The sequence below is a fragment of the Myodes glareolus genome, chromosome 25 (genome assembly GCF_982192425.1).
Source record: "Myodes glareolus chromosome 25, mMyoGla1.1, whole genome shotgun sequence".
NCBI classification, from domain to species: domain Eukaryota; kingdom Metazoa; phylum Chordata; class Mammalia; order Rodentia; family Cricetidae; genus Myodes; species Myodes glareolus.
Window position 1 is genome coordinate 35,957,128 of NC_142050.1, and position 12,566 is coordinate 35,969,693.

At 37.7% G+C, this 12,566-nt stretch overlaps 2 protein-coding genes across 5 annotated transcripts in view; one reads left to right on the plus strand and one right to left on the minus strand.

The window, feature by feature from the left end:
• The window catches only part of Trim24 (tripartite motif containing 24), a 103,501-nt gene extending 96,454 nt beyond the window's left edge, over positions 1-7,047 (plus strand). For all 4 annotated transcript variants that reach the window (XM_085683967.2, XM_085683968.2, XM_085683969.2 and 1 more), the window contains exons 17-19: positions 1,405-1,479; positions 3,943-4,092; positions 4,816-7,047. In XM_085683967.2, coding sequence (XP_085540093.1) covers positions 1,405-1,479; positions 3,943-4,092; positions 4,816-5,025 — 435 coding nt within the window. In that variant the 3' untranslated portion in view covers positions 5,026-7,047. The remainder of the gene's footprint in view (positions 1-1,404; positions 1,480-3,942; positions 4,093-4,815) is intronic.
• Positions 7,048-9,410: 2,363 nt separating this feature from the next.
• Svopl (SVOP like) overlaps positions 9,411-12,566 on the minus strand; it is a 60,629-nt gene continuing 57,473 nt past the window's right edge. Inside the window, exon 16 of the mRNA XM_085683973.2 lies at positions 9,411-12,058. Coding sequence (XP_085540099.2) covers positions 12,047-12,058 — 12 coding nt within the window. The 3' untranslated portion in view covers positions 9,411-12,046. The remainder of the gene's footprint in view (positions 12,059-12,566) is intronic.

Below are 12,566 nucleotides of genomic sequence, written 5' to 3' on the forward strand. Positions count from 1 at the left end.
CTCAGGCTAACCTAGAACTCTCTGTGTAGCTTATGCTAACTTTAAATTCACAACATCCCAACCAAGTACATCTGATTACAGGTCACCATGTCCAACTTTGTTTTTTTATTTTTGGATTTTTTATTTGGTTGATTTTTTTTCTCTTGTTGTTATTGTTATTATTATTTTTTTATTTAAGTCAGGGTGTCATTGTTAGTCCAAACTGTCATCAGATGGCAATCCTCCTGCCTCAGCTTCTTATCCCTGGATTTATGGGAATGAGCTACCATGCCTAGCTTTAGTCTAAGCTTTTAAATTTTACCTCCCTTTCTGTCTCATTTCTGTCTTTTTTTTTTCTTTCTTTCTTTCTCTTTGTTTTTGTGTGGGGTTTTTGTTTTGTTTTGTTTTGTTTTGTTTTTTTTTGTTAGTTGATTGGTTGGTTTTTTTGGTTTTTCGAGACAGGGTTTCTCTGTAGCTTTTGGTGCCTGTCCTGTAACTAGCTCTTTTTTTTCTTAATCACTAATTGATTTTCTTTCTCAGGATGTTTTTGAGAATTGATAGCAAGATTGATTTTTTTTTTTTTATTCCTAGAAATAATTCCATACTTTGACCACATGGTATTTAACATTTAAGTATAATTTTTTTAGTACTAAAGAATTTATCAAAATATATTTAAAAAAAGAATTAGCCATGTAGTGGTAACGTACACCTTCTATCCCAGCACTTAGAAGGCAGAGGCAGGTGGATCTCTGAGTTTCAGGACAGCCAGGGCTACACAGAGAAACCCTATCTGGAACAACATGAAAATTGACATGTAAGATGGGGAACCTACACTCACTGCCAATACTGCAGCTGTTCACTGGGAGGGCCTGAGAGGAGGGAGTAACAGAGCTCACAAGAGGACATCTCTGTTTGCAAGAAGGATCTTTAAGACAGGGCTTACAGGGAAAAGGCTCTGCCACTACCTGGCTTCCTCCAGTGACTGCTGGTGCACAATACGCAGGCTAGAGTGGTGAGGGGATTCATCTTGACGAACTCAAAACATATATTTTATAGTGAGTTTGGTTTATTCCCCTAATTACAGGAACTCTCGTATCCATATTCCCCAAGTTATTAGTTAACGGAAAGCAAAACGCAAAGATTGAGTGTTTCTTTCTTTTGGTTTTTTTTTGTTTGTCTAGACAGGGTTTTTCTGTGTAACCTTGGCTGCCCTGGAACTCTCTCTTTAGACCAGGCTGGCCTCAAACTCCCAGAGATCTGCCTGCCTCTGCCTCCCGAGTGCTGGGATTAAAGGTGTGCGCCACTGTATGGCTAGGTTCAGTGTTTCTTGTGTGTTCCTCAGGCTTTAATTTTTATTCTGAGGCCTGTGAATTCTTTTAGAAAGTAAACTGTGACTTTACTATTTTATTATCTCTCTTTCATTAGAAATGTGAACGCCTGCTTCTGTTTCTTTACTGCCATGAAATGAGCCTGGCTTTCCAAGACCCTGTTCCTCTAACTGTAAGTATTAATGTCATTTGTACGTTTTTACATGGTGAGATAATTATTTTAAATTTGATTTATGGGAACCTAATTTCTTTTATCATCTCAATAATTTCTTGTGGGTTGTCCTGTGGGGGAGTGTGTGCAGGTGTTAGGGGAGGGCAGAGATCAACCTTGAATGTGGTTTTGTGAGGCAGGATCTTTCTGTGGGATTTAGAATTTATGGATTAATCCAGGCTGGCTCTCCAGTGATCCACAGGCCTCTCTCTGCCTCCACAGTGCTGCTGAGTTTATAAGTGTGTGCTGTCATGCCTGACTTTTACATTTCTTCAACAATTTCTTCATATATATAGTGTGTGTGTGTGTGTGTGTGTGTATCACTGTGTAGCTCTAGCTGGCCTGGGAGGCCTTGAACTTAAAGGGATCCTCTGACATCACCATGTCTATTTCAAATTTTTAAGTTTTTGGAAGTCAGACTTTTCTTAGGATACCATGTATTGAACATAGGACTTATATATGCAGTCACTAAACTACAGCCCCAGTCCAGAAAAGGAAATAAGTACTCACGGGAACGGATCTTTCATAGCCGGAGAAAATTTGTGTTGCCAATACATACTTAAAAATGGGACACACTTAAAAATGGGACACAGCATTGTTGCTTTTTATGATTCTGGCTTACATTTTTATTAACAGTAGCAGCAGCCACAAGTTAACCTTCTTTTTCTTGATATAAAACGTTTAATAGAAATCACCTCATTAGTCCTCTGAAATTGCCAGGCTTATTCATTTGTAGTATAAAGTGATTTTCAGCAGGTATAAAGTTTTCAGAGTCATACTATTGAGTATCAGAACTGAGGATTGGCCCTTCACTGCTTGGAATAGTACAAAACAAAATCACGTTGATCCATCCTTTTTTAAATGGGTATTGGTTTGCTTGTTTTAGAAACAGAGTCTCACTATGTATCCTTTGCTGGTCTGAAATTCACTATCTAGAGCAGGCTGGCCTGGAACTCATAGAGATTTTCCTAAATCTGCCTCCCCAGTGCTGGTATTAAAGAAATGCACCCACACAACTAGGCCCCTCCATCAGATTTATAGCAACCATGGTTTACAATCACTCGAGCAGCTTCCAGTCTGGGCTACTAGGGAATTGAGTGGGGATGATCTGTCCAGCCAAGAGTCACTCCCTCTGTGTGAGGGGGCTCCCATAGCCACAGGCCTGTATCCCTATATAGGGCCCTATAGGGGCCAGACTCAAGGGGAGAAAGTGGTTATCTCTAGAGAGACCTGCCTGACTATGTACCCTGACTAGCCTGCAGTTTGCTATGGAAATTAGGCTGGCCTCCCACTCAAAAATCTGCCCGCCTCTGCCGCCCAGGTGCTGGGATTAAAGGCGTGCACCACTGTGCACAGCTTACTAATAATTTTTTTATTTGATAATGAAGAGGGAACATATAGGAGGCTTAAAAGAAAATACACAGAAATATTTTCCATTAAAAATCATTGTTAATTGGGTCATATGGTACTTCTGCTTTTAGTTTTCTGAGCAACCTCCATACTGACTTCCATAATGAATCGATTTATAGTCCCACCAGTAGTGTAGAAGGGTTCACTTTTCCCCATGTCCTCATCAGCATTCCTCCTTCTCTCTCTCCTGTGTGTGTGTGTGTGTGTGTGTGTGTGTGTGAGAGAGAGAGAGAGAGAGAGAGCGCACAAGCATCAAGCATGTATTTTCATTGCTTAATGGAAGCCATTCTAACTGGAGTGAGGTAAAATCTCAATGTAATTTTAGTTTTCACTTTCCTGATAGCTAAAGTCACTAAACATTTTTTATAGTTTTATCTCTTCTGGTTTATATGTCCAGAGGACACTATACAACAGAGATGTTTGCACATTCACAGTAGCCGATAGAATAAGCCTAGCTATACATCAGTAGGTGAATGGATTTTAAAAATGCTGTGTGAATGTATAATGGATTTTTAGTCAGTCATAAAGAATAAAATGGTCATTTTTCTAGAGAATAGATGCAAATAGAAATAATCCTATTAAATGAACTATAGAAAGATGTTGCATGTTTTCTCCTGGTATTCCATGTTCGTATATGAATGAAAACTGAAAGGATCTGGGAAATTAGCAGGGAAGACTTTGAGGACTGGAAAAAAGGAATGTGGACTAAAGGGAAGGAAGTGGGGATTTGGTCATGATCCATTATACACCATACATGATACAATTAAAATTACCTGTATGATACCCAACACTATATACAATGAATATACCAATATAAAGTGTTAAGTATTTTTAGAGAAAGTGCCACAAAACCTGTGTACAAAACACAAGAGGTACTTGCAAATATTGATGAATAGGTATGTTTATTAATTTTGTTTTCACCAGTAAAAAAATAATATGAAGAAAAATAGCATGTATTATAGGACTACATACAATTTACTTATTTATATTATAATAATTCATTTGTTTTATAAGGTGCCTGATTATTATAAAATAATTAAAAACCCAATGGACTTGTCAACCATCAAGAAAAGACTTCAGGAAGATTATGGCATGTATACAAAGCCCGAAGATTTTGTAGCTGATTTTAGATTGATCTTTCAGAACTGTGCTGAATTCAATGAGGTGAGATTGGGAGAGGCAACAGCAATGTGAAGAGTATTCTTAACCCAGACACTTGCCAACAGTGAGGTGCTCACAGTGTCTGTGCTGGTGTAAGTTTGCTGTGTTTCAGGTTTGCCCAGGGTATGAAAGAGGTTACTAGGAAGACTTACCCACATTTAATTTTCAGTTTATCATGTAGTAAGTACAAATGCGAGATACCTGACACCAAGATAGTTTAGAAATACGTAAGTATTTATCATTCCTTCCTTTTATTTTGCAAACTCTGTGTACTTTTAGACTTTGATTCCTTTGTTTATCTAGAAATGGTAAGAATCACCAAAAAAGTTCTCATTTAACAATCTTCTCATGTCACTTTGAATGATGTCTTTCTTGTTGGTTGTTCTGTTTGTTCTTTGGTACCACAGGTTTTTTCATTCTTGAGGTCCCTGCCCATGATGACCTTTTATCTTCTTGGCTAATGTGATCCATCCCTATCATAATCACCTCCTTTTTAAATAATTCAGTAAAAAAGTCTTACTTATTGTTAGCTGGCTTCCTCTAGACTTTTCTGGCCCCAGACTGTTAGTTGTTTTATATTAGTGATCTGTCTACATACTTTTCTCACAGTCCATTGTTTGGTAGCCGTGTGCCAAAAGGGAACAGAGTTGACTGTAAAGGAATATTTTACTGAGTAAAACTGTCAACCTTTTGGTTTTTAATTCCTATCTTTATTTTATCCTACAGCCTGATTCGGAAGTAGCCAATGCTGGTATAAAACTTGAAAGTTATTTTGAAGAACTTTTAAAGAATCTGTATCCAGAAAAAAGGTTTCCGAAACTAGAATTCAGGAATGAAGCAGAAGACAGTAAGTTCAGTGATGACTCCGATGATGACTTTGTACAGCCCCGGAAGAAGCGCCTCAAGAGCACAGAGGACCGCCAGCTGCTAAAGTGAGCAGCTCCAGGGCCATATACTTTCTAAGAAAATTTCCTTTACAGGAATTTTTAAAAAAAAAAAAAACAAAAACAAAAAACCCAATAACCTTGTCAGCATCATGACAAAGGTTTATGAGGTCTGATCTGTCTTTGCTGTTTACTAGACATTGGTTTCTATAATAACCCATTACTTTAACCTCTTGTCATTGTTAATTTAAAAAAAGAGGAAGGAAGGAAAGGTATGGAAGAATAAAAGGAAGAAAGAAGAAACAGCAAAGAAAGAAAAGACATTCTTCCCACTTCTTGAATATAACATTTGGGAATAAAAGCTACAATAGAAAATAGATTTTGAAGTAAGTTGAGATTTTAGTGTGATTTGAGTGTGTGTGATAATTCATTTTTAGAATATTAATGCCACTACCCATTAATTACGGCCAACACTAAGAGTTAGGAATACTGTGCTTAAAAGCAACCCTCCCCAAAGACAGGTGGGAAGAAGAGTCCTTTCCTCGGTGCTTGCTGGGAAGATGTAGACAGATGCTATTAAGACACCTAGTGGTGTCCATGTAAGATGGCAAACGCATTAAAGAAAATCAGGAAAAAAACAAATGTTTGCTTATTGTTTTTGTTTTTATCTTGTTTGTTGGAGATGTTGGGCATAGCAGGTCTTCAAGGCCATTCTTTCGTGTATTTTCCAGATCTACCTTTTTGTTCAGCTTCCTTTAAGAAAGGAAGTGTGCATGTTAGGTGTTGCTGTTTAGTTTTTGTTTCCCCACTGTGTAAGTGTGCAAGTGGTGCTTGTAAAGCAGGCCTCACTGTTGTTGGTGTGCTTTTACTCTGGTGTGTGTGGGTTTTTGTTGTTTTATCAAGACAGAGTCTCACTATGTAGCCCTGACTGTCCTAGAACTCACTGTGTAGACCAAGCTGGCCTTGAACTCAGAGATCCACCTGTCTCTACCTCCTGAGTGCTGGGATTAAAGGTGTGGACCACTATGCCTGGCTCGCAGTGTGGCTTTTAGTAGTACCATCAAATATAAAATACAATAGGATACACCAAGATTTGAAAGATTTTTTTCAACTTCTGCCCTGGTGGCCACCCACTTGAAAAGGCTTTCATTTGTCTTTATCATTTTAAGTGGAAAGTATGTTGTCGGGTTTGGAAAAGATCAGCTGTAGGGGGTGGTATGAGTGGAAAAATAAATTACTTTTTCTGAAGCATCTTTTTGCTGGCTTTCTGATCACTTGTTTTTGTTTTTAAACAGAACTTGACTTGCCTTAATTTAAAATTTAATTTTCTTTCTGGGAGGAGAAAAACGATTTATTTCTTTTGCTTGTTTGGTGGATTTTGGGGGGTGAGATGAACAAAGCACCAAATGAGATTAAGATTGAATAAAATTGTTAGACTATTGTACTAGCCCAATATTTGACAAAATACAAGAACGTTTTTAGTATTAAAACATTTTAATCGTTTGACTAGAGAAATTTTTTTCTTCAAGTTGATGGAATAAAACACAGCTGACATGAGGAATTATTTGGTTGCATTGCTTTCCGTGAATTAAAATTTAGCTGGATGTGGTAGATGTATTGGCATTACAATGATGCCAGCACTTGGAAGGTGGAGGCAGGGGAATCAGAAGTTCAAGGTCATCCTACCTAGCCAAGTTGAGGCCTGCCTATGCTATAGTTGGGGAAAGATGATGACTTCTATCCGCATCACTTTACGTACTAAGATTGCCAGCTGGAAAATGTTGTATTTATACGTTACCAGCAGCAGTTTCCGTTCTCTAAGTAAACAATCTATAATCCAGTTGTATTGTAACAACCTTAATCCGCTTTCTAAATAATATGTTATATGGTGATGTTTGTTGTGTTGATTTGAATGTGCAGCTGACATTTGTTCTGCAAACATAGTCTGAACAAACCTTGACAATATGTAGACCCTTGGAGAAGTGAGGTTCAGTTCAGTCTGGCCTTGAACTCTGGTCCTTCTACCTCTTCCTCCCTGGTGCAGGGATTAAAGTAGTGTGCTACCATTTCCTCAGCTTTGGGGTTTGTTTTATTATTGTGGGGAAATGGATAATATGCATTCCTTTAACTTGTATAGTTGGGTCCAGCATTTTGAGTGCAGCAGCTGTGGAACCTGTTTTTTTAATATTTTAAAATTTATTTATCTTTATTTTACGTGTATGCATGTTTGCCTCCATATATGTATGTGCACATGTGTGTGCCTGGTGTCCAGTCACCTAGGCTAGAAGAAGACATTGTATACCCTGGAACTAGAGTTGCAGAGGATTTTTAGCCACCATACGGGTGCTGGGAACCAACCCGGGTCCTTTGCAAGAGCAGTGTATGCTCTTAACCACAGAGCCATCTCTCCAGCCCCAGCTGTGGAACTTTGGGCAATACATTTCTTTTTGATCTCTTAGAATACTGTTCTCTGATCGGTTGTCTTCCATAATTGTCACTTGTGTTAAAGCAGTACTTACGTAAATTATTTTGAGAATTATCATTAAGGGGGACGCAGGGCTTCAATAAGGTAAGCATATTTTTTATGTATTTCAGCCAGAATGCCTACTAATACATCCCAAACAGTCACTATGCCATAGTAACCTTTCACAATAATGTTACATTTCACCATTACCAGTTTTTGCTGAGTCAAAGACAGTTGAGAACCATGTTTCATGTAACGATACATAATATATTGTTAAAAGTAAATGTCTTGAGTTTTTTTCTACAAGTAATGCTGCTATTATGATCTCTAAGTCTCCTGACCATTCCTTCTGTCAGAGGTTTATAGATACGCAGACGGCGCTGGGGTTAGGATTTGCTTAACACCGACTTTAAAGCTTTCTCATGTGCCAACCACTTGATCTCTGTGGTAGTAGGGAAACTCACACAGCAATTGCATGGTTAAGGCAGAAGCATAAATGGACTGGGCAGTAGTAAAGGGAAATAACACCTTTAAATCAGCATCTAGCAGTGTGATCCCCTTTGTACTTCTGAATTCACAGGCCCACTTTTTTCTGGATAAAGGAGTGGGAAGAAGAAAATAACTTGCACCACATAGTTTTGCTTTTCCAAGCTAAAGAATGGGCTTTGTGCTTTGCTGCCACACAGATGGGTAGGTGCAGAAGTGTAGTTTGAGAATGCTGTCAGAAAGGCCACCTCCAGTCACAGTGGTGAATACACTGTCAGTTTCTCATTTGAAAGGGTGTTTGTAGTTCCCTGCTGTACTAGTATGTCCATTTTTATTTTTATTCTGTGTAGCATGTAAAGGAGGCTCTCCTTTGCTGAGGCCTGAGACAAACTAATGTGAACTGTTCCCTGAGGACCAAAAGATTTAGGTTTCAATTGAAAGTGTCATAAAAAGAAAGCTGTATTCATCTTCTGTTACCCAAAATCCATAGGAATGAGTGAAATAGAGTGATCTGGTTGGTCATTAAGATTATGGACATGACTTGAATTCAACTACTGTATCTTTTTATCAAATAATATGCCATATTTTTAAATATTTTATAGTTCCATGTAAACTAATAATTGATAATTTTACATTTATTTTGCCTTGGGTAGGAATTCTGTCATAATTCCCGTGCAGGTAGGTGTCACATGTCCCTGCGATAGTCAGGCCACAGGCTTCTCCATGGAGGTTTGTAAGTTGAGAAGAATATCTGAGGGAGGCAACAGTAATTCTAGAGTTTGGCTTTGTTTCTTCAAGGATTGATGCTTTAAATTTAATAAAAAATTAACTGATGGATTTTCTACTGTGAATATTTTACTACAACAGAGACTTTAATTGGAAGACTTGATGACATGCATTTTAGTGCATTTTACCTGGTTTTGGCCCTTTAATCCCAGTCATCGTGTAGTCTTACAGCTGTAGTATTGTTACCTGTAGGGGTGTGCTGTGATCTATAAGTAACAGGAAAACTTTTTTAATTCTAAAATGTATTTTCTAGACCATAAAAAGATAAGCCAAGAAAAAAAATGACAAATGGAAAAGAAAAATACACTAGTATTTCCTCCTTGGAAGTAGATTTTATCAATAGTGATACTGATTACCTTACCCAGTCCATTTAAGGGTATACTGATGATGGTGTTGAAGCCACTCAAACATACAGAAAGTCCAGTTCATGTTAGAGAAGGAAGTTTTGTCATGAAAAATCCACTGGGGGAAGAAGGCAGCACAGGCTGTGGACTTGTGTCTTAAAACTTTACTTATATTAATTTTATCTTAAAATTTTGGAAAGTATGATACTCAGAAATGATCACATTTTGAAGTCACTACTGAGCTTTTTAAATATTTATTTTTATGTGTATTTGTGTTTTGCCTGTATCCATCTGTGCCATCAGCATGTGGTACAGACATTGTAAGCCACCATGAATCTGCTGGGAATTGAACCTGGGTCCTCTAGAAAAGCAGTGAGAGCTCCTAACCACTGAGCCATCTCTCCATTTCCGCTACTGGGCTTTTAATAGATCTTTCTTTGGAAATAATCAATCTGATTTACAATAAAATAAATAGATCTAATTGAATCCTAGAAATTCCTTCTTTGGTACTTTATAATATTTAATAAAATTCTGTCTTTGCCCATTCTCTAATGTGGCATGAAAGAAGGGTGGTTTTTTTTTTATCATCTCCCACCATTTAGCAGGAAGTATGGAAACATTCTTTTCCTGTGTTCTTGTGTGTTAATCCCAAGGCAAGTGAGCCAGAAAATGTAGTCTGGTATCAGTAATAACAGTTATCTAATCCAGTCTCTTTAACAGTATACTAATCATGTGTATATGAAATTCCCAAATAAAATTTAGCATCATAAAGAATTTTAGATCAAATTCTATATGCAAAACTATTAGATTCTGACATACTATTTCTACTACACTTTTTATTATTCTTTTGTACCTCAACCAATAATGACTCTTTAGGGATCTTTGAACAAGCCCAATAAGTTCTTAAAAGAAAATGACTTGGGATTTGTTTGTACTAATGAGTAATAAGGTAAGTGTCCTAAACAACTTTCTCCACGGTTTGCAGTTTGTGTTGTAGAAAAGGTGTGTTATTAAGCTCATTATCACGGAGCTTAAAATTATGCTAATAGCTTGCTATAGGCTTGATTTGCTGCTGAGCAAAGCCTGTGTGCTAGTCAGTGCTAGGCAGCTCTGTGAAGTTCCGTTAGCCTGAGTGTTTCACACTGAGAATTCTGAAATCTTATGAGTGTGTGCTTTGTCCTTGGTTGGTTTTTACTATTGCTAGCCTTTGAAAATGAGTGTCTTCAAACCTCAGCTTTGGGATTTTCAGTTATGACTTATAGTAGGTTGCTTGTCTTGCCCCTCCAAGTGTAGCCAACATAGTTTTCCATCAAATATATTTGTCCTGAAATAATAACTAGGCTTTAAGGTGATTGTTTGCCTGTTAGCCAGATTAATCACATGAGCTTTCGTATAGCTTGAAGTTAGAAATGTATGCTTATAAGAAAGCTTATGTGTATAACTGGAAAAGCCTATAATACAGTTGGTCTTTCAAATGCATGTGGTCTTTGGTTTGCTTTGGTTTGCTTTTTGAGATGGAGTCTTTCTACACAGCATGGAGCCCTGGCTGTCCTGGAACTCTAGATTAGGCTGACCTTGAACACAGAGATCTACCTGCCTCTGCCTGCCAAGTGCTGGAATTAAAGATGTTCATGGCTTATCTGTGGATTCAGCCAGTTAGATAACTATTTAGGGCAGGGGATGTGTTTGCTGGGCAGTGTTGGTGCCCTTTAATCCCAGCACAGGGAGACAGGAGCAGATGGATTTCTGTGAGTTCGAGGCCAGCTTATTCTGCAGAGCAAGGTACAGGACAGCCAGGTCTACATAGAGAAACCATGTCTCAAGAAACCAAAATTAAAAGTGTTCATCCTAAATATACACAGACAACTTTGTCATTATTTCATTCATTTCATTGCTGTAATTGATACAATTTGAAGATGACAGAAATGTAAGGGAGGAATGTAACATACTGTACCATCCTATGTAAGATGGGCTGTTTGTTCTCCACCAGGTGTCTTGGAACCAACCGATCCCCTAAACTGCTAAGTTCATAAGAAACTGGCCGATTTTAAGCCATCCGTAGACTGGTTTGAATAGGGGTTGTTTGCTCCCTAAGCAAAGGTTATGCCTCATGTATGCAGTGTGCTAATACAGCATTTTCTTGTGGCTGCAGCTGCAGTCTTTTTCTGCTGCTAATAGCAGGGGGACTTCTGAGCCACCCTGGTAGTCTGAAACTATGGTGGGCCTCCATAATAAGACTGAACAGCAGTAAAAGATAAATGAGAAGGCTTTAAATGTTTTCTTTCCAAAATACATCTTTTCCAGTAGAACTTGGTGTGCATAACCAATGCTCATAAGCAGTGTGTAAGTAGTTACATGTTGTAGGAAAGCATCAGGAGAATCAATGATTCCCTCCTAAGATTAAAAAGGGATAATAGTGTATGGGAAAATTAACTTTATTCCCAGCTTATTGGTAGTTGCATATAGAGTAAAGTAGTAGTTCTTTTTTAAGCTATCAAGGCCATAATTTAAAATCAGTGATACCAGCCTTGTTTCTTGCCTTAACTACAGAATCTCTGTCCTTCAGCCACACACCACATGGAGCAATACCAAGTGTTTTGTCTTAAGGTTAGCAGTTCTTGATGCTAAGTGAGAAAAGGGTATATTCTTCACCCACCAACTTCTATTCCCATTCAATCTCAGGGTTTATTGGTTTGTTTGGGGTGAGGGAATTAAGTGGTTTGGAGGGAGGTTGTTTTTTAATTTGGTTTTAGACACCCAGGCTGACCTTATTTGCTTTATAGCTGAACTGTGCAAAATATAAGCTATAAGAATTTGCATATATTGTTTCCTACGAAATAGATTCCCCGCTGCATTTTTGTGTGTGCCTTAGTTGTTTTAAAATACACCTGTTTTCTTAATTATATGCAAAAATAAAACCATTTTTAAAATATTCAGTAACAGTGAAGATCAAATATTCATTTTTCGTCTGATGACCATAGTATTGCAGGTCCTCATTTAATTTGCTATGGGAGAAAAAAAAAGAAATTAATTGATAAGTCTTTGTTCTTAATACAGTTTACAAGGAATTAAGATCCATCAGTTACCCTTATTTATGAAATGACAATTGCTAGCTTTAAAATTTAAAGTTGGTGCATGGTGCAACACAGACATGGTCTAAAGAAATTCACACTAGAAACACATTCTGGTTTTGTTTTTTTTTTTTTAAATTGTGGCAGGGTCTGTCTGTGTACTTGAACTCATGTCACCTGCCTCTGCTTCTTGAGTACTAGGATTAAAGGCATGAGCCGCCATGTCTGACGCTACAAACATATTCTTTAATGATTGGATTTTTTAAAAGTTTATTGACTTAACACTACCTTTAAGCTAGTAAGCAAGTTGGTTTATCATATGGCTGCTACACTGTTTTCTTGTTTTTGAAAAGATGTGCACATGATCACAGCAGTGAGGGTGTGTGTGTGTGTGTGTGTGTGTGTGTGTGTGTGTGTGTTTGATTATCCTGAAGACTTAGCA